We start from the raw sequence: 25728 nt of genomic DNA on the forward strand, positions 1-25728 counted from the left end.
ATTGAAAATTGTTTTTTTATGTTGTTAGATGACTATTCCGTCACAAACAGGTCATTGAGTTACCTCAACCTCGCCCTTCGCCTGTTTTTTAAGCCGCAATCAATCTGCTCTTACGGATGTATGTTATTATTATTGGCACTCTCGATTTACCGTATCATTCAATTTATGTTTACTTTGTTAGTGCAATTGAGTAAAGAATTTATAATGGATATTGAAGGCGAAGGTTTGCGCTTTATTTACTAGTTTTTAATTTAAATGCTTCTATTGATATAATTAAATATTTGTGATTCATATTTGATGTTAAAAAAGTAATTTTTTCATTAAATTTATCATCCTAAAGCTTTTCGTTTACGTGTCAGGTTTTGTCGGTCAAAATTTCTTGTAACAAAGCAAAAAAAGTATTCTATAATGTTTATGAAAAAAAAATCTTGCTCGAACTTGCTTCTTTTCTTTTAAGATTAAAAAAAGGATAGATTCAGATAGCTTAAGGCAAAAGTCCAAAAAAAAAAAACAAACATTTTCTTAGTGAAACTTTGCAACTTATAATTTCAGAATCACATGGAAAGCAAGCATAGGTAACATAAAAAGTGGCTCAAAAGCAGAAGTATTTAACAAAATTTAAGAAGAAAATGAATTATTTGGGTTTAAAGACGAATGTGATGAAGACGAATATGACAAAAAAAAATTTTGTTAGTTACATATTACCAAATAAAAGGTACTTTTGCATCTAAATAGTCTTTTTAATTAATTTAAAAATCCGTTCTTTACATTTTTCCAGAAATTTGATATAAATACTCCACTGTGCGGTGTGCGGTGTTTTTTATCACGGATCTCGAAAATTTTTTTATTGAATCCCTAAGCTTCAAATTAAAAGATGTCCGTTTTTTGTTATTCTAACAGAAAGATAATCGAATGGCAAATGAAAAACCATTTTGCTCGAAATCTTTTTAACGAACACGTTTTATTGAATAGAGTGTTGGACAGAGTAATTTTTCATTTGTTATTCGATTATCTTTCGGATAGAATAACAAAAAAACACATTCAAATATTCTCTGAGATATATAAGATATGATATGTAAGATAGTGGCCACAAGGACATAAATAACACATATACAAAGTCACAATGGTGGTGTCTCAATCAGTAAGTTTTTAGATAAACAAATAAAATCGAGTATTATTATAATTAATATTAAATTTATATTAAAGACATAATTTTCGAACAAAAAATAAACAGATACAGACAAAAAAAATTGTTTTCCTACAATCCAATATATTCCAACATTTGATCAATGTTTTCTAAAAGCACTTCTTGTCTTTCTTCTAAATCCATCTCATTTTCATCTAGCAGAGGTTCCAACAAATGAACGTGATCATGCCCAATTTCACACATTCTGTGTACATCTCTAAATTCGCAAGGAGGTACAGCAGGCATGTGATAATTTAAATTTATTGCATGTCGTACAACTTCATAATCATCAGATAATTGCCATGATTGTCGTTGACACAGTCCTTCGAATAAAACGCTGGCTGATTGATGATTGGTTTTTGAATTTCGAGCTAACAAAAATGCTTTAATTTGACGGCCATTTGCACATCCAGAATAATTAATTGGATTCACTTTGGTATTTTGAGTTTTTAATGATTTACGACGTTTTATCAATGATGAATGTAATGGAGTATGTTTTGCCATTAGCTTGTAAAATTTACAGGAGATAAAACGTGTACCTTCAAAATTAATATTGGATAACATTGGACAACGGCGTAGTAAATTACACAATGGTTTGGATTTGACGTTACGTCGAAAACTTGATCCCCAACAATCACGTGCTTCAATTGTAACTAATTGTCGATTCAATTTGGATGCCTACAAGTAAAAAAAAATTTACAGCAGTGAAATTTAAAAGCTTTTAAAAAAAGATTATCGAGTAGCTTCATAAGTTTGAAGAAATATTTCACCAAATGCCAAAACCCCATCTTCCCAACATGGATAGGATAGCAAAAAGGGTAGCTATAAGAATGCTTTTCCTGTTTTTAGGGGATAACTATGAAAAATTTTAAGTTTTTCGAATTACCTCTTAATTTTTAGTTATTTAGCGTTCATTGTAAAAAAAACCGTAGGTATCTATCTAGCACGTATAGAAGAAAAGGGGTTATTTTGGAAGTGTTTTTTCTATTTTCGGGGAGTTACGATGTAGGTAATGAAATATTTCGAAGTATTCTGTTTTCTCCGTAATTTTTAAACAATTTCGCGTCGAATCCAAAAAAAAAAAACGCATCTTTCTAGCATATCTAGAAATGTCTTAAAATTTTTATAGATAAGTGAGTTAGTAAGCTTCACTAGTGACCATATTGACAATAAATTAATCGGCGGTAAAAAATATAAATATTTATACAATTTTATCGAAGAAAACGAGAAAAAGAAATTTTGCCAAAAATGGCCGGTTACAATTCATACTTTCATTCTGAGTCCCTAAAACCTTTAATGCCCATTACCATAATTTATGTAATGTTTTCTTAACATTTAATATAGATTTTAGAATTTTAATCCACTTTCCATTATATATTTTTGCAACATACCTGTTCAATAACAATATCAGCATCTTTACGTCTACGCAATTTTAAAGTTTTTAATGATGGTGCAATCTTTAACCATTCCTGTAGCACATTTGTTGGGACATCTCCATCTGCGTCGATTGTCTCCCATAAAGAATGACATTTCGATAACTCTTCCCATTGACGACAAACAAATTGTACATTAAACCATAAATCACTTGTACTTAGAAATTTAAATATATGCAATAATATTTCATTTGGTAATTGTTGTATCGATGTATGACACCCTTGTTGTAGTGGTTCTGTTTCTTGTTTTGATACTTGTGATGTCAAATGCAATTCAGGATTTAATAAATTTTTATTGTTATTATTAAATTTTGAACACAAGTAAAGATTATTCTTTAAACGTGCTGAGCGCCGTATTGGTTTTGATTGTTTGAATGATTTATCACCTTTGGTTGCAACTCTTTTTTTAGGTAACGGTTTCTCCATTTTTCGATATTTTGATACTACACTTCTTGCTTTGTTTTAATGACACTAAAGAAAATTTTGAATTGAAAATGTATGTAAGCTTAAAAATTTAAATCATTAGGCATAGGTAACTAATTTTTTTTTAAATTTTGTGATCAATTTTATTTCTATGGTAATTTTAAATTTGAAACGGCAATTATGAGATTTTCGAAAACATTTATAAAGAAATATAAATTATTTAAATAATTAAAGCGAATTAATATATATACATTGTTAAAGCAAATTTTCAAAATAAAATTAAATCATTCATTACAATAATTGGTTTCAAAATTTTTAAGTATTGAATACTGTATATTCTATCAGTGTCATCTAGCGTCTTACTAAAGAACTTAATATTTGTAGTTAATTGACCTAGTTTCACAGCCAAAAAGTTTTGCGTACCCAGTTTCAGCACCATCTCTTCAGAATTACTATCAAACTATACGCGGCATTTTTTAAATTATAATTTCAATTTTGATATATTTTCGTAGTTTTAATTAATTAGAATTTTTTGTCGGATAATTTTGTGGCTAAAATCGAAAATTAACCCTTCTCCGCCAGGATTAAAATCAAGGGCTGAAGAAAGGACGAAAATTTCGTTCATGGTTTAGTTTTTTGGATTTTTGATTGTTGGTTGTTTACTTTTTTCGCGATTTACTGAAGAAACCGAATTATTCATTCATACAAATTCATTAAGACACTAGGTCGCGCCCACTTTAGTAGACAAGATTGTTACTCTAAAGATGTATTAAAAGAGCATGATCGCCATATTTGATTGTTGTCAGGACAACTATCCTCTATTGGACCTGGATTTACCATTGATTTAATTGATGTGTATGCTAAAATACTGTTGAATTTATGAAATTTTTAGTCCAAAAATTTCTGATCTGCTCTCCTCTAGGCTAAAAATTTATCCCCCGCCCATTTTGAACTAAAAGCTGCGTCCAAGTCCTACAATTCGTACCTAATCAAAGTTTGTTTATTAATACTTTTGGGCGCCCTAATACTGTGTATTGGGTCTTTAATGGCGCAAAACGTTGCTAAAACAATTTACAAATTGTTAAAACAATTTACAGATTAAACAAGGAGCTTCAATAGCACCATACAAACTGTTGATGATTTCTTAAATTATTACAAATGAATAGGGGATAATCCTGGTGTCGAATTGGCCATATTACCTATAAAAATGTAAAACTAGACTTGATATCATGACAAAATTTGAAATTGAAATTGATTAAAAAACGAAGCATTTAAAGGTTAGACCATTTCCTTTTAGCAAAACAAAGTTTGTTTTGCTAATGTAATCTCTATAGCGATATCCACGTATACTGTAACTAGTGGATATCTTCCTCTTTGTTTAATTAGGAATTTTAGGCATTCATATCCTGCATACTAGTAAAGATTTTTAATAACCAGTTTCACTTTTCTATTCTTCATTTGAAGTGATAAAGAAATTTTAGTCCGATATCCTCCATTGTAATTTCATTCCAAAATAATAATTGTTAATAATCTTTTTATTGTTTTTATACCATGCATACATGTAATATGTAAGATATACTAAGTTTAGTCCCAAGTTTGTAACGCTTAAAAATATTGATACTACGAAAAAAATTTTGGCGTTCATAGAATTACCTAATTAGTACATTTCCGGTTGTCTGTCTGCCAACACGATAACTCAAAAACGAAAAAAGATATCAAGCTGTAATTTTTACAGCATACTCAAGACGTAAAAAGTGAGGCCGAGTTCGTAAATGAGCAACATAGGCCAATTGGGTCTTGGGTCCGTAGAACTCATCTTGTAAACCGTTAGAGATAGAACAAAAGTTTAAATATAAAAAATACTTCTTACATAAAAATAACCAACTTTTATTTGAAACATTTTTTCGTAAACATCACTGTTTGAAAGCGAGGGCGCAAATTAGGCGTAAATTTTATAGACTGTATTATATACGGATATCAGTTATGTATGTGTGACATGTATGTATGTGTAATGTGACAGAGTAATCAACACTGTCTATACATGGTATTTCAACAATTAACTCAGTCAATTGTTTGTTTTCACTTGTTATTTATCGGTTTTAAATTAATTGTTATTATTCATTTGTTATCATTTATTTGTTGTTATTTATAAATAATACTTTTCTTTGTCTAATCCAGCTTACTTAATATAATTGAATTTATGCGCATATTCAATGTTTTGTAAACAAAATCGACTGAATAAATATATTACTATTATTATTATTATCTACGAAAGAACAAACCGTCCAAAGAGTATTATTTCCGAAAGTTTGCTTGAAAAAAAGAGTAAACGATTCCTTTATAGATATTATTTATTTGCTGTTTAAAAGGATCATACATTATTATAAAGGTTCACTGTGAAATTGTTGAAGTAACCATTTAGTGAACTTAAATAGAGGAAACCCAGCGACTGTATGGATATTTCCATCAATTTTCTCTACCAATGTGCTACCAAATCCTTGTATTGCATAGCCACCAGCTTTATCCATGGGTTCACCAGTTTCAATATATTCCCAAATTCGTTCATCGCTTAAATTATCAAATTGAACTCGAGTACTATCACTAAATTTATGAATTTTACCGTTTAATTTCACTGCGACTCCTGTGTAAACCACATTCGTTTTCCCTGATAAACTTTAAAAATACGCTTCGTTATTTCTTTGTTTATTAGAATTAATTGGAAAATTATTACCTTTTCAATTTTAAGAATGCATCTTTCTTATCTTGTGGTTTTCCATACACTTTGCCATTCAAAGTTACTATTGTGTCTGAACCTAATATCATTACAGGTGCTTTTTCATTCTTTGCTTTTATTGTCCTTTCAACATCTAAGATTTTTTGTAAAGCAAGTTCCTGTACGTAATCATCAAAATTTGAATAAAGTTTTGAATCTAAATTTTCATCATAGGAGGATGGAATTATATCGAGGTTTTTAAATCCCTAAAATAATGATTTAAAAAATTTATTGAAAACGACGTAGATGTTACAAACAGAGATACTCACCATCAGCTGAAGTAGTTCTTTTCTTGAAGGCGATCTACTAGCCAAAACAACACGATTTTGGTTAAGCTCTTCAATTATTGGTTTAAGAACCATTTTATTCCAAGGTACTGCGGTTCAAGAAAATTTTGTACTGTCCTGCTCAATAATTTTCAAGGCCTTTATATACTTAAGATATAACGAATTATCAGAAATAGATTAATATAATTTTTTTTAATTGAACCATTAAATTGTTTCGATAATTTAACTTGCCACATAAAAAATTTTAAACAAGTATAAATCATGGCCGTAGGTAGAACTACTTGGAGAAATATTTTGTAGAATGTTCAATACAATACAGTTTTCGAACTTATCTCATCAGTAACTTGATGGATGTCAAGATGATTCCAACAATTTAGATTTGTTTGTGTGGATGTAGGTTAAACTCTTACCGAAAAGTCTTAAAAAAGTTCAATGACTACAAATCGAACGATATTGGTAGGCATTTGCTGGGACTTAAAAGTGAAAAAAGGCCTTCTCGGAATTTTGCATAACATTTTACTTGATTGAAGGTAGTCAAAATTCGCAAATTTGCTAAAATCACATGCTTTCTAAATGAACCATTGATCTCTTGTAAAAAATAATAGTACAAGATCCGAATTAGGGTCGACCTTCACCCATCAGTTTACCGAATGAAAGTTATTTTGTATGAAATGTAAAATATTAACAAATATTCCTGTAACGGGTTGCCTAAAAAAATATGGTCAAGACTATTTTTAATATAAATATCAAAACTTGGAAAGCTTGTAAACATTATTTTTGACCAATATTTTGTGACCAATCATATGCCACCGTATTTGTAACAAAATTATCTTTATTTAGATATGCGAGTCAATGAATTAACAGATGCACGTAATTACTATTTTCAAGTTGTATATATGGGATGATAGAGAATGAAAAGATCGACAATTCAGTCGCTGCATATTTCTTATGGCTTTTACTATTGAGCTGCTACATACTTTTATGACCAAAATTCGTTAGATATGCAAGTAAGAGAAAAATTTCAAAAGATTTTACGCTTGATATTTTCACTAAAAGTAGTCTTGACCGCATTTCTTTAGGCAACCCATTACAGGGATATTTGTTAACATTTTATACTTCATAAAAAATAACATTCATTCGGTAAGCAGATGGGTGAAGGTCGACCCTAATTCGGATCTTAGACTATAATGAGATTTAACGCGCAAACATTGTTCACACATTGTAGACCGATATATTCTCATAAAGTTTATTCAAAGAGGTTTTAACGACACTGATCAAAATGTCACTTTTTGGCCATTTAATTAGAGAACTAGTAATTTAATTAACTGCGGAATATCCTTGTCCCTTATACGCTGATTTTGCTTACTAAATACATATAAAGATACGTCTCTTTAAAGAGAATTTCAGCATTTTCTTTGAAAGATCAACATAAAGTTCCTCCTACTCGAGTACTAACAAAAAATTCGATAGATTCCTCAAATGTCAGTCACTATTTTGCACTCACTCTCTGCGTCAATGAATAAAATTACTTCTGTTATACGAAAACTATATGTAACTATGGTTTTGCGTAATGATTTGTAAGCAAAAAATAATATCAAAATAAAAATCGTAATTGCAGTTATGAAAAAAAATATTGTCTTTGTGATTTTCCGTTAGACAGTATTTCGAGTGCAAAATTTTGTCTAATATTGATTCCTTTTGTGAAAAATGAGTTGAAATGTATTTACATTTTCAACATGACCTTCAAGTATTTCAGTCAAAAGTGCTGAAAATCATCGGGTCTATGAAATACTATTTCAAAACAACTGGTTAAGAACCAGCTTATAAAAACGTAAAATGACACCATCATACCATCTAATTCCGCTTCGCCTGCATTATCAATGGCCATTTCAATCAGATTCTCTGGGTATTCTGAATTGCTATCTTGCGTTGTTTGTTTTTTTCTCGGTGATGCCTGTTTCCATAGCTTCTTTTACTTCCGCATTTGTTCGTGTAGTTTCATATTTTCAATAATATTATTAATGACACTATGCTTTCACTTTATTATTGTAGAATAGGGTAGGTATCTTGTTTTACGAATACATACTGCACTGCAAATTGTTTTCCTCTTATACCTACCTCTCTTAGTCTCATCAAATATTAAGCATGTAAAATAAAAATTTTATAGTATACGACACTCGCCACCGCAGGTACAAAGTACAAATTCATCAAGACTGCCCACATCAGTCATTACATATGCAAAGTGAAAATTGTATGTTATATTGGACTCACACTACTCATTACCGCTGCAGAATACAAATTATTACACAACACGTGTTGATGCATTATTGCAACTAGTTGATCTCCAAACCGATATTTATCATCCCGGCCATGGCATGTACCGGCTGATCCACTGACTTAGAAATTAGCTTTCTGATTTCTCAACCTTTTTTATTTCGCGTGGCACGACAATTCTCGACCAGGATTTCTCAAGCTTCTCGTCTATCTCGAGAAAATTTAGAAATAAGACTGATCGATGTGATCAATTAAATCAAATGGTAAATTTTTAGTTACCATAAATTGCACTTATTAATTAACAAATCAACAACAAATTTATACTAGACTGGTGTATTGATAAATGGCAAGTAACCTGGCAATAAATTGAAACTACTGAAAATGGGTCTACTTCTTGTTTTAATTAGTACTAATTATTATCGAGAGTTGGCGCGAATCTGATTTGAATTTGAATATTTAGATTGGTATTTAAAAATGGTAAGTACGAGTATTACTATCTGGTAGTCAAAATTGGAACTTCTGAAAACGGGTCTACTTTCTGTTTGGATTAGTACGAATTACTATCGCCATAATTATTGGGTCTTTATCAGTTCCCAAATTTACAAGTCTTTTCTTAAATGAAAAATAATTCGTAAAATTAAATCAACAAAATTACTAGTACATATTTAGATAATTATAAAAACTTATTTAATAAAACAAACATTTTGCGACCATCCTAAATTAAAAATGTCTTTTACACATATAAACTATTATGTTAATAACATCACAGCCTGAGTCTTTCGATTAAGCAAATCATAATCGACTTTCAATACTATTTTTTTATAATTTCAGCATAAGTATGCCAACTAGATCTAAACAAGTAAACAGCAAAATAATCAATAAAGAAATCAAATTCTAATTCAAAGCATGTTCTTTATAAAGTAGGCTTTCAGAAACACAAGAGCATTAACACCCTCATCTGGGCTGTTTCTTATTTTAGCGAAAAAATGTTTCCCGAAAACAAGAAAACACGCTTATTCTCCGTCGATGGCTTAATAGTCTTAGCAGTTTTGTACATTTTTTTCAAAAGTAAGCGTTCGTTCCACGGTAGACTCAAATAACTGAAATTCGTGTTATATGCGTTTTTTTTAGTTACCTAGCGCACGGAATTGATTTCTCGAGGCGTTAAGTTTTTTTCTCATCTTGATTAAAGACAAATTTCTCGATAATTCTCGAGCAGAAACCTTATTAAGGATTCCCTAATTGCAACAGTGTATCAACAAATGTTGTATAATAATTTGTATTCTGCAGCGTTAGTGAGCCAAGTTTTTGATAAAAATTGAGTTTAAATATATTTAAAAACTATAATTGAACTATTATTTTAAAAATTAGTTTATACATTTTCATTGTTACAGTGTTCAAGTAAAAATTTGGTTAATTTAAATAATGGTAATCCAACAACTGTATGTACATTTCCATCTATTTTCTCAACGATTGTACTACCAAACCCTTGTATCGCATAGCCACCTGCTTTATCCATTGGTTCACCAGTTTCAATATATTCCCAAATTCGTTCATCACTTAAATTGTCAAACTGAACTCGAGTATTATCACTAAATTTATGAATTTTATCATATAGTTTCACTACGACTCCTGTATATACGATATTTGTTTTTCCTGATAAACTGAAGACAAAAATTGTGTATTACGATTGTGATTTGTGAAAGCCAATAGAACAAATAGGGTGATCAATTTACCTTTTCAATATCGAAAATGCATCGTTTTTATCTACTGGTTTTCCATACACTTTATTATCCATTGTTACAATTGTATCTGAGCCTAATATCATAGCGGGTGTTTTCTCATTATTTGCTTTTATAATTCTGTCAACATCTAAGACTTTTTGTAAGGCAAGTTCCTCCACGTAATCTCCAAAATTTGAGTATAGTTTTGGGTCTAAATTTTCATCGTAAGTTGATGGAATTATATCAATGTTTTTAAAACCCTACAAAAATATTTTACTATTTCAAATAGAACAATAATGAACTCTTATATTATACTTACGATTAATTGTAGTAATTCTTTTCGTCGCGGAGATTGACTAGCTAAAACCACACGATTTTTGCAAAGTTTTTCAATTATTGGCTGAAGCATTTTCTAAAAAATAATTAACGAAAATCGTAAAAACAATAAATAGTTTCGTGAAAATCTTTGGTTATATTATTAAGAACTTAGTTCGAATACAAAATGATCACTGTTAATGCTGCTATCTAGTTTTACAACAAGAACTTTCATTCTGCCATCTATCAGAACCTTTTGTTTATCAATACCAAGTACTATAAATACTATCGAAGATAATAAATGAGAACTCTAGGATATATCGAAATAAATTTCGATTTTTGCCCCAATTTCCTAGATCAGTTTTTTTATATTTAAAATACGTATTTTCGACTACCAAGCAGTCATCATCAGTAAGAATTAGCTAGTGATTACTCTTATTATGAATGTTACTCTTTGCTAATTTGGTGGCGGACTGCACGGTGGCGGTACTTGGTAGTCGAAAATACGTATTTTAAAAATACAAAAAACTGATCTAGGAAATTGGGGCAAAAATCGAAATTTATCACGTACTAAGCTGAGTCAGAAAGGGTACAAATCTACAAATATCATATTATACAGATAGTTTTCCGTTTTCCAGTAGGTATTATTTATTGTACGCATATAATACTTTTAAAAATAAAACGTTTCAAAAAATGTAACTGAAATTTATTTAAAGAGTTCTATCTCTTATCAATTAAAAACGAAAGCTGTGTTGACTTTTGAATGCCCTTGAAGATTAAGGTAAAATTCAAAGTCCCCACAGGATATGTACCTTTAAAATCCATCAATTTTTGTATGAAGCATTTTTCTCAAAAAAACTTCTTAATTCGCTATAAAGAGATAGAGAGCTGAAGATCACATAGCAGCTGTAAATTGAATGACAATCAAGTATTATGAATATAATCGAAATTTGGTAAAGAAATTAAATTGGTTTTTCTTCCCACCGCTTTCATTATATGTTGATGTAAAATTGAACTTTTTATATTGAGGACGTTCCTCTAACAACACCTGTAGTTCGAGTGTATATTACATATATTCTTATTATCTAAATCTCTACATTTTCCAGTATAGGTAATGCTCGGATCAGCAATTTTTTACTATGTATCTTGCCAAATGTGTATTCCAAGCAGAATGATTTCTTCACCAAATATTCATTTTTCAATACACATGCATTTTTTAACCTGTCATTTATCTTGATTTTTATGGAATCGATTGAGATAAAACAAATTTTTCTAAACTGGGCATTTTGTTTGAATTACTTTGGAAATTCTTCGTCATATTTAATAAATAATAATGGAACACCGTTTTTTCATTAAATAATATTTCTATTTGGAAAATATCGTGACTAAACAAAACTTACCTTCAAGTTAAATTTTGTCTCATTATTCTTACCACCTTAAGAAATGATACAAGATTAAATACTAAATGAAGAACTTTCACTCATTATTGAGTGGCAGATTTTTTTAATACTATGACATCTAATACATTCCGGATGTGAAATAAAAATAGCTTAATATACTTATACTGGATGCCCCTGAAATGTCTTCACAACATACCTTAATGTAAAATTTGGATACATCAGATCCAAAAAGTTTTACGAGTCCTTTCTACAGTTAAAGTCGTATGTCATCTGTCGCACATATGCGCAATATAAGCTATAAGTGGCATTTATTACAGAGATAAGACTTAGATATAGGTAATAATATAATTTTAGTACAGCTTTTACTATCTTGATGCTGAGCTGATAAGTAAAACCTTGCTTACCACTTTTTTCCCTTATCTTATTATTATTTCAGCATACCCATCATGTTGGTTTGGAAAGCTTTCCTACGATTAAGTTCATTTGTCGGTTAACTGATTCCGATCGCAAGCTCCGACATACTTGGGTATAATGGGTATCGTAGCTTAATTATTTGAGCTGTAAATCCAATAATGTATTTTGAACTGTTTCAGGGCATAAAAAAGGATTCAAAAAGTAAATATCAAAAAATCTTAATATAAACATTGTTATTCACAACATTTATTTCAAAACATTAAATATTTTTCCTACTAAAAATTGTTTTTCTACTCTTTTTTTTTTTTTTTAATTTTTTGTTTTATATATAAATTTAATATAATAATAATAATAATAATATACAATAATTAATTAATTAATTAATAATAATTAATGGAACGTAATTAATAGTTGTTTTTGTTTTTATTAAAAATTTACAATAGTTATGCAGTTACAGTCTCCACCATTGTCTTTTTAATAATTTCACCAAAATTTTCATCGTATTCATCATGGTTTGATGATGTCGATTCTGATGGCTCTGAATTGACAACATTATTTGTCGAATTATTTTCAATCTTTTGTTGTTCAGGTTGTGGTGTTTCATTATTATATGATGGTCCTTCCATAACATTCCCACTATTCAAATCATCAAATGCAGGGTAATTGTATCTACCCTGTAATAAATCGGTAAAGGATTCCAACTTTGGTGTTGTTACAGGATCTAAACTTGTATATTGACTATCTTTATTGGTTGAATTTTCAAAATTAAATGTTTCAAAATTGCGATGATAATCACCATTGGCCGTTCCGTTGTGGGTATTTGTTAACGAACTATCTAAATTCTTACCAAAATCCGTAGTGCCATAAATATACTGTCCACCAAATACTTGGTGATGATGCTGATGATTAAAATCGTTATTAAATTGATAAGGATATTGATTATTTTGTTGATTTTGATGTGCGGAATAAGTAATAGGTGTAGCACTTCCAACAGAAAAACCTAATTCAGGAAATCTTTGTGATAATGGATCAGTACCCGATGAAAAATGAAATGTATGATGATGATGATACGATTGTTTTCGCTGTGGTGATGATGTCATATTTGTGCTATAATTTCTTTGTGCAATTTGCTCTGTGCTAATACCATTGTTATCTTCGGTTGTATAACAATCTTCTCGAAATGTATATAAATCTAGAGAATCTTCTCTCGCTGGTAATTCACCACCAAATTGTGTTGTAGCCATCGTATTTATTTGAGATTGTTGTGTTCCAGGCCCTTCTCCAGGAGCACCGTAATGTAAATTTGTAAAACTACCATTATGTACACATGATTCAACTTCAACATGTGATGCAAGATTCACATCACGTAATAAATTCCCATTATATTTACTACCCCCGTTTAAAATTGAACTAGTGCCATTTTGATTTTGATGAAGATGTTGTGGCATTGCTAAACGATCATCACCATTTGTGGTATTTGAAGGCGTATTTGTTGTCCATCGTATATGACGATTTGGTTCATGTTTTACACTTTCCTCCTCCTCCATTTTTTGTTTTTTCTCTAATTCTAATCGCATTAGGGTATGAATAAAATGTGTACGAACTCGTACAGGATTAAATTCAATACGACCACTAGAATTTGCACAATTATCGCGTGTGCATCCGCATGGGAAATTTAATCGATCAACTTGACATTTTATACCAGCTTGTGAACACGAACATGTATCGGGATCACAATAACCTTTACAGCCACACCCACAAAATTCACGTGAAGATCGAATATCACGGCATTCGTCTTTTTCGTAAGCATCAATTTTACGTACGCCAGCCGCACGTAACAAGGCACGTCGTTGACGTGTAGGTACTGGTTGTAAAAAATAATAACTATCTAAATCCATTTCAGATTCAGAAGCATCACTACTTGGTTCTTCGTCACTATCACTATCATCGCTAGATGATGTTGGACCCGCCGTTGTTATCGGCGTTGTATTTGTGGGTGAAGCAATTGGTGGCACCGTTGGGCTATTTGCAGCAGCTGCATGCTGCCGTTCGCTACGTAATTGTTGTAAAAGTTGCCTATGTAATCGTCGTTGTTCCAAAGCATGCTCGCTTAACGAGAACTTCTGAACATGACTATGTTGTGCTCCCATTCCCAATGTAGATCCACCTTGTGATGGTACACAAGTAAAACCTTGTGCTCGTGGAAAATAATATACTGTGACACTGTCAAATGTAATTCCACGTTTTTTCTTTGCTTTCGGTTCTCCTATCCCATCATCATTTTCATCTTGTGACAACTTTCGTTTTAAATTGCTTTTCGACTTTCTAACTGGAGTTGTTGTGATTTTTTGATTATTAGCTTCATCTTCGTTATTAGCTTCATCTAATATTACTCCAATATCTTTTTCAATTGTTTGGCAATCATTTAACGCGGCACGTATCACTTTATCTGTTCTAAATGTTTTGTCACCGGTTTGGCCATCCTCATGTAAGATTTCATCGGGTATTCGATCTAAAAATGATGTTTCACTATCACTTTCTGCGGGTAAGGCTAAACTACCACTTGTTAAACGTTCTTCCGCTAATTCAGAACCTAATCCAGAATCACTACCATCAGAACGATCATGCGCTTCTTCGTCTTGCACAGATGTTATCGTTGTTAAACCACAGTCGCTTGGTAAACTTTCCGTTGTCGAATCTTCTTCGTCATTACCAGCTGAAACATTATCGCTTTGTTCAATTTTGTTATCACTATTGTTATTATTATTTAATATTGTTTTTTCATTAAATGTATTTGTGCTATCAGTAATTGTTGTATTATTTGATTGTTCTTGTCTTGTACTACTATTATTTAGACCCATGGTAATTGTTTCAGTTGTTGTTTTATTATCGTTTAGAATTTCGTCCTTACGAATACATGTTGGTGATAAATTTGTTTCTATTACTTCTGTTGATGATTTATCTTCCAGTTGTGTGATGGTCGCTTCTTCTACTTCTTCTATTATTTGTTCATCATTTGGTTTTGTTTTGGATTGGTCCATAGAACTACTCTCTGACATTTCAATCTGTAATTAAAAGAAAAACAATATTAGTTCAATGTACTTAACTCATAATTAAAATTTATGTCAAATATTGAGAGCAGAGGGGGGGGGGTACAAGTATGTTAATTCTTTCCCTAAAGAAAAACTAAAAAGTTATGTATTTTTATCTGTTTGCTTAGGGCATTTAATTGAGGCCATTCAAGAATAATAATTTGGAATTAAAATTAAATGGTTTTTCCGAAAATACTACTTTAAAAGAGGACTGGCGCCACCTCTGTTAAATTTAGCAACTTCAAACTGTATGATTTATTTAAACGAAGAATATTAACATAAATGATATAACTTTCCACTCGGTTTAATAAGAACTTTATATTGATTAAAATTATAGGAAAAAAATTTTACTACAATTTATCCTCTTAACATATTTTCTCTTATTTTAAGAGATATTTTGGAATATTTAACGTAAATATAAGACATTGAGAGAAAAATCTAAACAATCATTATATGCTAAAAGATTGTAGCAAATTTTAATTTTAACAGTTTTGCATTTTATATAATTTTCAGTTTGGTTTATATTTATCTAAGAAACCCCAAAGTTACAAACGATAATAAAAGAAGTCTTATCTCGTAATATGACTTCGGAGCCAAACCCTATCAAGAAACTTTTTTTTTAAATCCTCTAATTTAAATTAAGTTTTGAATATCATCTATAGCTTAAATGATAGAACGGTAGTTTGAGTCTCAAATGAATGTATTTTTCTCACACTACCTTAATTAATTTAAAAATAATAAATGCTTTTTGTCAAAATAAGTATAAAAAAATTAAGTTATTCTGAAAATGATTTATATGTAAACAGTGGGTAATGACATAATATGAATTAATTAATCGAACACAAAAATGTTTATCTCAAAAATAGTGTAATAAACAGTTTTCAAATACAAAATTCTTATAAGTTTTGATATTTATAAAAATACGAACAGCAAAAGGTAACAACATACAAAGTCATAAGTGTTTCACCTGATTAATTACGTCGATGTGGTCATCATTTTATTTGATTACGCCTTTCGATACAATAACAAAATCTTTTTGTATATGTTAAGAGAAAAAAAAATTTACATTTGCAATACGTTAACAATTTTTAACTAAGTAACGATTCCTAAATAACTTATTAGTCATCATTACCATTATCATTTAAAATAACCTCCGATCTCCTTTACCCCTCTAACTAATAATATAATCCGTATACAATAGTCTTTTTAGTTTTTGAATAAGTCTTACTTACAATAAGAATTACACATAGAATTATGAATAATAATCAGAACTTATTAAATACCGGGTGTTTTTAAAAATCTGTTACAAATATCTGCCAAGGTTCTTATTTAAATTCTTTTTCAACTCGTATCTCTTACACCTATTACTACACCTGCAATGGTAGATTAAACATGGTAGAGCAGACATAATCACGCGAAAATCTTAGAAATCTTCTTTAAATCTGATCAACGCCAATAAACTTTTAAGTCGCCTACGAGTCAGAGTCACGGTCTTTGGATAAGAAGAAAGCTATGGCATGGACGGTTCCAAAGCGAGATTTATACAATATCACTTTGATGTATTTCCAAAATGAATCATCCTGTGTACCTTCATATTATAATCCAGTTCTGTTTCAACTTCGACGCACGTTGTCATTGTTTCATACTTCATGTCTTTTCTGAATACATGATTGAAGGCTCATTTAAATTTATCTTTTTGGATATTCGAGGACGTCAGAGCAAAAGTGGCCTATATATATGAAAAATTGAGGGTTAGGCCATTTTGCGCTGAGAGTCTCATTCATCCTCGAGAAAACATTCGTTTAAATTTTTATATTGTTGATATTTCTATGATTTCTTTAAGATTAACATTCAAAGTGATGAATGTAAATAAGACATTCTCATGGTGGTTTGTATCGGCCTCTAGATCGATTCCGAGAAACAAAACGGTGACGTCTACGAAAATAAAACTAAGGAAGCAACACAAAGAAAATGGAGATTCATAGACGAAAATCATTCTAAAGACAGGTAACTGATAATATCAAATTGAATGGAGCAATGAAACGACATCACAGTCTTTTTACGGATCATCTCCAAGGGTAGCTGTAGCTACTTGCGTGGTGGAGAGTCTACTTAAAACAGGACTGCTTGACAAACGATTTACGAGACAACAAAAGTTAGGGGACAACTCACGCAAATGAGTAACCTAACTTATTTGATTAGAAGTTTTTATAGGTTGGTAGGAATCATTAAAAAACACTCTGTATATCTATGTAATTATAAATATATTATTATTATTAAGATCTACGTCATTGACATAACCAATAAAAACAGTTCCTTCTCAACAACAAACATAACACATCGTAATGAATCGTTGTGTCCGTGTATTACGTTCGTTATGTGTTGCCTACCCCCTTCCACTTTTAATTCAAAACATTCATCCTGTAAAATTGTTTGATTATTAAATTCAACACTGTAAGAACAATAATTTAATCAAATAAACACATTTTGTTCAATGTTTTGTTTTCAAAAAGATCCGCATGAAATTATTGAGGTATATTATTAAATACTACCTTGTACTTCCTCTCCTCGCAAATGGGAGGGAGTTCTGATAGATTAGAAATATTTTTGTCTTGAGGGTTGAAATAAGTTTTGTGGTAAACTTGAAAGAATTTTCTAGGAGGCTTTGGAAATCTTGAAACAACGATAATAAATTCCGAAAAGTTTGAAATCGTATGGTTTGCAATAAAACATAGTCCCGAGCATGTACACCGTATAAATTCAATTTGGATGTCCCCCATCTTAGCCCTTAGCAGAACTTTGGATTAGTTATTTCTTCTCATTCACCTACATGGCACAAGCTTGATACGCTGAAGCCCTGGGTGACTCAAGCCAGCCGTTATACATGTGTATTAAATCTCAAGCCCCTATAAATAGTAACGTACGTAAGAACAGGGACACAATTTAAAACATTGATTTTTCACTTTTTTGCTAGTTACAGTATCCGTAAGAAGTAAATCAGTGAAAAACTTTTGTTATACATTTTATTCAAATGAAATCTTTGTTATCAATCAATTGGAAAGTGATCATATCTTCGAAAGTATTAAACTTCTGCAATTTCACTTTAAATTATTTTCACAAGTGAATCAGTACTTTTATCAGTTTTTCCAGCAAGGTCAAATCTCTAATGAAAATTAAAATGAATTATTTCTTTCTCAAGGTTTGATAATGTAAAAGGTATTAAATTTGATCAGGAAAATTTTTTTATTTTTATTTTTACTGAGAACTAGTAGAAAATTTATAATATTAGGACGTCATAAATCGTTAGATAGGGAAATAAATATATTTGTAAACTGAAAACTCAAGAGCTATTGTTAACTTAATTTTGTTAAAATTGCAATTAAATTTTATATAAAAGTTTACGTATTTTATTTGCGAAATTAAAATTCATCGGTTTTCGAGCAAAACATTCTTACTAAACTAAGGTGACAAATTAGAAATTTGTATGCTTAGGAATGCAGGACCGTCTTTAACCTATAGAACCGTCGCAATAATCTGTTTTCGGTGTACCCAATGCTCAATCCATCAGCCAACCAATCTTTAATCCATGAGGATGTTCCTGTTGATGGGCCATCATTATTTAAACCTAGGGATAGTCAATGTTTAAACCATGGCCATTTGGCAGTAATTAAAGGCCCCTTGGATCGCGGGATCTTGAACACTTGCGCACATTGTCCAATGGGAAAGAGTGGCTTCTATCAAATTTCCCATCGTATAGAATGAAGATCTTTCGTAATAAGATTGTTTTAATCTACGCTCAAACATCATTTTGACTAGCCCAGAAAGCATTTGATTCAAAAGAATAAGAAAATAAACAGTAGCTGGTTGAAATAAAATTTTTGTCAGAATGATATAATAATTTAAAAGAAATAAAGTATATAGAGTCAATTCCCAAGAAAATGACCTCTCCTTGCGGTACTGACAGCCTGATTTAGTGAAATCAGGTCTAGTTTCCAATCTACAATGGATGATTTTATGTTAGATTGGTTGTGACTAATTATATTCCTGTTGCGCAGATGCTATTAGAAACCACATGGGAAAAGATCAAGTTTTATTTAAATGAATATTCTAGGATTATTCCGTAAGAGGCTTAAACATCATAATTTCCATGAGAAATGATGTCTCTTTAGGTTCAGGCATTGTGAATGTGTGTCCATTAATAGACCTTTTCATGTCAATTACGATTTATTATTGTTTCGTACAGGCAGTAATAAGTTGGCCAAAGATACAAGATATTTGTTACTCATTTTATCACATTAGTTTTTTAACAAACTGTCCGAAACAAAAGGTAATCACTTTTTAAAATGAAAAGCTTAAACATGGATACGACACGAGTTGTTATGGACAAAAGTGTGTCCATGACATGTGCCCATGAATTGAAAAAAAAATTACCTTTCGGATAATCTTTGCTACTTTTTCTTATGAGATAATGCATACTTTTAGGGAACATCTTACATGAAATTTTCTCTAGTTTAATCATAACACTATTTTTCTAATTCTATTATATATTTTTAATGCAGTTTTGTAGTGTGCGGTCAATAATAATAATAATAATAAAAAAAAAAGAAGAATATGCCGTAAGCAATTCACATCATTAAAAAACATTATCCATTCGTATCATCACCAACAATCCAACATAGAGATAAATAATATAAATATATATATATAACACAAAATAACACCAGAGAAACACAAAATAAATATACGTAGAATATATATCGGATATGCTTAGCAGATATAATATTATGGTGTTTTCTTTCAATTCCATAACGGGACATTGTGTAACACAACTTCACACAAAATGTTTAATGTATATATCATGTATATACGCATAATAAAAACTCATTGCACTACGCTAAGAAGTGCTTTATTTTAGATTAGAGTTGTAACCTCTCCCGAAAATCTCCCAATTTTTGTAAAAAAAAAAATACTTTCTCTACCATGAACTGTAAACCGTCATGTAATGCACCTTAATAGGATATTTTCGGAGTGAAAAATAAATAAAATTTGATTCAAATTAAAATTTATCAAGAAATATATTTAAATTTACTGATTTTCAATCATCAAAGCACATTATTGTTTTATTATATTATAATTAAAAGTCGTAATTTTTTATCTGTATATCACGTGGCCTAAAACACGAGCCGCCATGATGTGACATCATATGGGCAAAAATATTATGCTTTAATTACTAATTTGTTGATGGTTTTCATAGTAATTGTAAGTTATATTACCATCAACTTTATTTATACACATAATAATAACATATATACACGACTGTTGTTTTTACCAATATTACGTCACCAAAATGGCTGACAGCGTTTTAGCAAGAATAAAAAAGGTTTAAAATTTAATTCAATTTTTTGACAAGAAAGCGTGTTTATTTTGCCGATATATTTAATTTGTGGCTTTTCATTTGAAAAATCAACATTTTGAAGTACTTTTTCAAACATAGTAGAATACACTATTACGTAAGGGAAAGGTAAAAAAAATAAGTTTGCTAAGAGTTACAAATCACCAAAAATAAATTAATTACTCGTCTCCATTGAAAATAATGAACAATTCAATTCACACCGGGTGTTTCATGTATGTATTCGGTCACCAGACATATAAAAGAATGCACATTCTAAAATTTGTTATTTCTTTTCACAATCATGTATATGTTCTTTCTTTACTCCAGTGCATGCAATATTCAGTGAAGTCAGTGTAGGTAGTAAAGGATAGTAATATAGCACTGTAATAGCACTTTCCTGAACTTCTTTTACTTTGTGTACTACACCAAGACAAAAATGAAAAAAAAAATCATATAAAAATGAGTTAATAATAGCCGTAGAAAAATTTTATATGTTAGGTATATATGACGAATATTAACACCGCGCGTTCATGTCATTTTTGTATTATGAATGTAATATATTTTAGTGGTGGTAGGTTTGGTGGAGTCATCGGTTAGTTAGCTACGAGTTAGTTACCTCACTACCACTTCTCTCAATGTTCTTTTTAAAATGAGGTCATTATTACAATTTTATTTTGTTTTAAGGTCAAACAAACATAGATCGCACTATATTCGAACAACCACTAAAAATTAGATTGTGGGTGATTGTGTATCATTTTGTTTTCTTTAATTTTAAAAGATTTATCTTTTCCCCTATTTAGAACTGAGATATATGGGAAAGTTGTGAAGCATTTCTATATTGCGATATAATTTTAGTTTAATAGGTCAACATTTTTCAACCCTTGGATCATTAATTTACTGAAAATTACTAAAATAAATAATGAAAATTTGTTGGCGGAAATTGATGTACCAAATTAACTAAAAAACACTTCGTTTTAAAAACAAAAATTTTTAATTTTGGTTGAATTAGATATTCAAATTTAAGTAATTTTTCGAAATTTAAATGCGAATAATAATCAACAAATCTCTGTAACATACAAAATTGAAATTTTGTTCTATTTATACTACTAAATTGAAAGTACGAATCAAAATATTATGTGTATTGAATATAGCATGAGGAACTATGAAGAATTTTAAATCAGGTTTTACCAATTTTATCAAACATGTTTAAAAAATTATGATTAAAACATTCATTTTTAATTTAGTATCTGTAGAATTCAATTTCATTGATTGAAATTGAAAAAAGTTTTTTTTTTTTTTTTTTTTTTTTTTTTTAATTATCGAGACAAGAAAATAACTTTCTACCAAAGAGTTAAAAATTTCCAAAATTTGTATCTTATAAATGACCCAATTTTATTTTAATCAATACAACATACTGACGCGTCATATTAATTGTATGTACAAAAAATTATCAAAAAGGTGATTGATACAACCTTGAAAGTTCGTAACATTTTCACCTTGGTGTGTTTAATATTTTAGTAAGAAAAAAATTTAACCTACATTTACTAAAAAAAAAAATTATGATAGAATTGGTTAAAAAGAAATATTTTATGTATATGCAAACATCATAACATCTACGTATTAGCCGCATCATCATTCGATCCGACCAGACAAAAAGACCTATTGCCTTTGGCGAAAAAAAAAAGTTATTATTATATTATTCAAAACAGATTACATGTTTGGGTGGCTTGAACAGTGTTTATATATTCAACAGTATTTATCTCTATGTATTATAAATGCGAAAGTAAGCATAAATGCAAAAGTTTGTTTGTTTGTTTGTTACGCTTTCACGCTAAAACTAGCGAATGGTTTTTAATGAAACTGTACAGCAATATAGCTCATACTTCAGAATAATACATGAGATATAATTTATAAAGATATATTAATAAAATAAAATTAATTTAATTTGACAGTACCATAAATTACAGATTTCTGTCAAAGTAGTCATTTGACATTACCATTAATTACATATTTCTGTAAAAGTAGTCAATATAAAATATTTCACGGCCATCTTTTCTAATATACTCAATGAATAATTACAACTATTATACATTTAAAAAAATAGAAAACCATACATATATTTTACCTGTGTAAAACAATCCTTACCATAGGGCTTTTCATTTTCAAAATGATTCTTTTTTGTTTTGGACTGTTTTCAATCAAGTAAAGACATATCTTATATCTTCTATCCGTATCAAAAAGCGCTGCTTGAAAAAGATAAAATATACTTAACTTTCTTAGGTTGAATAATTTTTTGACAACTGCCCGAAACAAAAGCAAATCGATGAAAAGGTATATTATTTCGAGTGTTATAGAAAGGGGATAAGCGAGAGCAATCTTTATCAATCTTTACTTTTAAACCCAGCGAAGCGGGTGGGTATCACTCTAGTATTATATATATTCAAATCGTATGCATAATATCAAGAATTAAAAAAACTATAATTAATTGATATTGCAAAAAATTTTTTTATCGTAGACAAAAATTGATTATTTAATGGATTTGATTTTATTCGTAAGTCTTCTGTTATTGAAGAAACAAAACACTAAATTTTTTTTAAATCACGAAACACTTTCGAACTTTTATTTTTGACATTGATTTTTATTCAAAGCGATCTTCGTTTATTCTATAATATTGAAGACCTTTTTTGTGGAATTTTATTTCGTGGAATTGGAAAGCATCATTATTTAAAAACTTTCTTGTAGCAAGAAAACATTATTTCCACAAATAAATATTTTTTCTGTGTGCATTTGACAAAATATATACCCTTTAATAAATCGATTTCAATGTTTCGATAGATTTCAATATTACAAAAGAAATGTTTCACATCAAAACGAAATTGTAAATAGGGTCCCGAAGTTTCTCTTTCATGGAAATAAATTAGCCTCATAAAGTTAATGATATCTGAAAAAAGATAAAGCTATTTTTCTAGAAGAATGCATTTGATTACTATAAATTTATTGTGTATATTTTCACCTGGCACCTTATTTATGAAAGCAAAATTTATAATAATAAAAAGTAAAAAAAGATTTGTAAGCAGTTTTCAGCTTGACACATATCATCACAAGAGTGTAGATATCTTTTCACTAACAAAATTCAATGTAGCCAATTCGAAATTTTCAATTAATTCGATATAGCCTATCAATTAATTAGAAATATTATGTTTTACATTAGTTTTGGATATACAATCACTAGGGAAAACTTTACAGTACACACACTTCTTCTTGGTACGAGAACTGACAACGTTTTTGAGAGTTTGTTTTAAGACAGTTGAATTTCGGATATTTCTCTTAGGTAGGGATGAAATATATGTTGCATCTAAGAGCGGTTTTGACTACAACGTAATGCGGCCTAGTTAAGCGATCTAATTTCTGCCTGAGAAAATTAAATTGCATTCTTTAATTATAAAACTAAATCATATTAAAATTACATTCCCAATAAAACCATCAAACGTTTTATTGAGTCATTACAATAATATCTGACGTGGTATTAGCATTGACAAACTATCTGGCAATTATACTTAATATTGCTAAAAGGGCATGTAAAAATATAAAACTGTTTCTTAAAATGACTTTAAACCAAGATATTTTCGCAGCTTTCTGCGAGAATGCGCACTAATCCTCAATACAAATGCTCCCAGGAGCCAAGCGTAGGTCAGCGCTACCTTATTTCGAGATGGGTAGTGGTCTACCAGTATCTGAGAAGGTGGGGGTCGTATAAATCAATTAAATGATTCAAAGAAGTCTAAAAAAGATGATTCACGAGTTCATTTGTTTGTGTGCTCAAAATTTTACTACTAGAAATTCATTCCGGAGTTCTTCCAGGTCAAATTAGTCCACTAAATGTGGGTATAAGTGTCACATTGCAACATGATTCAATTGATTTTCCTTCATTGTCGAGCGAAATTAATTTTGGACACATCACAAAACTGAAAAACTTCTCTCGTTTGAGCAAGATAATCCTAGGATGGTCATGAGTAATTTGATGAAGTGCAAATATTCAGAAACAAGTCCCATGCATAAATCATTTTCACGCATGAATTTAACTACATCTTTTAAAGCTAACGGTTTTTTTTCTTTTCGCTCCATGATTTTTGATAGAAATTGTTGGTATCACGATATAGAAATGTCCAAAATCCAGTCATTTTGAAATCAACTTAATCGCCACGTTGTCAACTTTTATACCATTTATTTCTGCATTTTACCAAGTGATGCTTCTTGTGTTTGAAGAAAGATGAAAAGGTTTTTTTTTTTTTTTTTTTTAAATATTTTTTAAAAAAACTTTTACAATAGTAATTCCCGTTATAAATGTGTAATTACTAAAGGTAAGTCGTCCGCACATTTATTGTGATTACAGTTTATATACCTACATTATATATACATTTTTTTTTTGTGAATTACATACAAAACATTACATTATATTATATACTACTTCCTCAATCGTAATAGAAGAAGAGAAGGGACAAAAAAAAAAATTAATAAAAACGATTGTGTGAAAAAATCGTACGTGCGTATTTATTACTTTAGTTTTAGATAGATGTGAGAATTTTGGTGGTATTATTAGCATCTCTATATTTGGAACATAAGTAGAGTATTCACAAATTTCAATTAAAATAAAAAAACAGAATTAATTGTGAGTTAACAATCGTTTGTGAGATATGTCCGTCTAATATAGATCATATTCACATCATTGACTTGTTAAATATCATGTGCAATGAGCCTTTGTCCAAAAATTTTTTTCTTGCTTCAAAAGGCATTCGTTATCGAATGATTCGATTATTCGTTAAAACATCGTATGAAATCAACTTTTGGATAGCATCAATAACTACGTAAGTATGAAGGATTTAAATGTACAAATAGAAAGAAAGGAATATGACGTCATAACTTGCAATGGCCAGAGACAACATATCAAAAGTTGTTTTGCAAGTATAAGATAGAAAAGGCCTATGATGAGTATAATAGTTCTAATTGTGAAAACG

The 25728-nt window shown here is 29.9% G+C and overlaps 4 protein-coding genes across 6 annotated transcripts in view; all 4 read right to left on the reverse strand.

The window, feature by feature from the left end:
• Positions 1-1258: 1258 nt before the first annotated feature.
• LOC123293705 lies at positions 1259-3118 on the reverse strand. The gene is made up of 2 exons (XM_044874605.1): positions 2578-3118; positions 1259-1864 (listed from the first exon to the last, which is right to left on the reverse strand). The coding sequence occupies exons 1-2, from the start codon at positions 3043-3045 to the stop codon at positions 1259-1261; spliced, it is 1074 nt and encodes a 357-aa protein (XP_044730540.1). The 5' UTR covers positions 3046-3118.
• Positions 3119-5405: 2287 nt separating this feature from the next.
• LOC123305943 (dTTP/UTP pyrophosphatase-like) lies at positions 5406-8219 on the reverse strand. The gene is made up of 4 exons (XM_044887783.1): positions 7954-8219; positions 6085-6191; positions 5774-6021; positions 5406-5715 (listed from the first exon to the last, which is right to left on the reverse strand). The coding sequence occupies exons 1-4, from the start codon at positions 7988-7990 to the stop codon at positions 5424-5426; spliced, it is 684 nt and encodes a 227-aa protein (XP_044743718.1). The 5' UTR covers positions 7991-8219; the 3' UTR covers positions 5406-5423.
• Positions 8220-9718: 1499 nt separating this feature from the next.
• LOC123305801 (dTTP/UTP pyrophosphatase-like) lies at positions 9719-10613 on the reverse strand. Its single transcript, XM_044887632.1, has 3 exons — positions 10420-10613; positions 10113-10360; positions 9719-10040 (listed from the first exon to the last, which is right to left on the reverse strand). The coding sequence occupies exons 1-3, from the start codon at positions 10507-10509 to the stop codon at positions 9749-9751; spliced, it is 630 nt and encodes a 209-aa protein (XP_044743567.1). The 5' UTR covers positions 10510-10613; the 3' UTR covers positions 9719-9748.
• Positions 10614-12630: 2017 nt separating this feature from the next.
• LOC123305272 overlaps positions 12631-25728 on the reverse strand; it is a 32622-nt gene continuing 19524 nt past the window's right edge. For 2 of the 3 annotated variants that reach the window (XM_044886942.1, XM_044886943.1), the window contains exon 2: positions 12631-15294. In XM_044886942.1, the coding sequence (XP_044742877.1) occupies positions 12673-15294 (2622 nt within the window). In that variant the 3' untranslated portion in view covers positions 12631-12672. Of the gene's footprint in view, positions 15295-16288; positions 16479-25728 lie in introns of those variants that run through there. The other variant, XM_044886944.1, reaches the window with a different exon arrangement.

The sequence above is a fragment of the Chrysoperla carnea genome, chromosome 1 (assembly GCF_905475395.1).
Source record: "Chrysoperla carnea chromosome 1, inChrCarn1.1, whole genome shotgun sequence".
NCBI classification, from domain to species: domain Eukaryota; kingdom Metazoa; phylum Arthropoda; class Insecta; order Neuroptera; family Chrysopidae; genus Chrysoperla; species Chrysoperla carnea.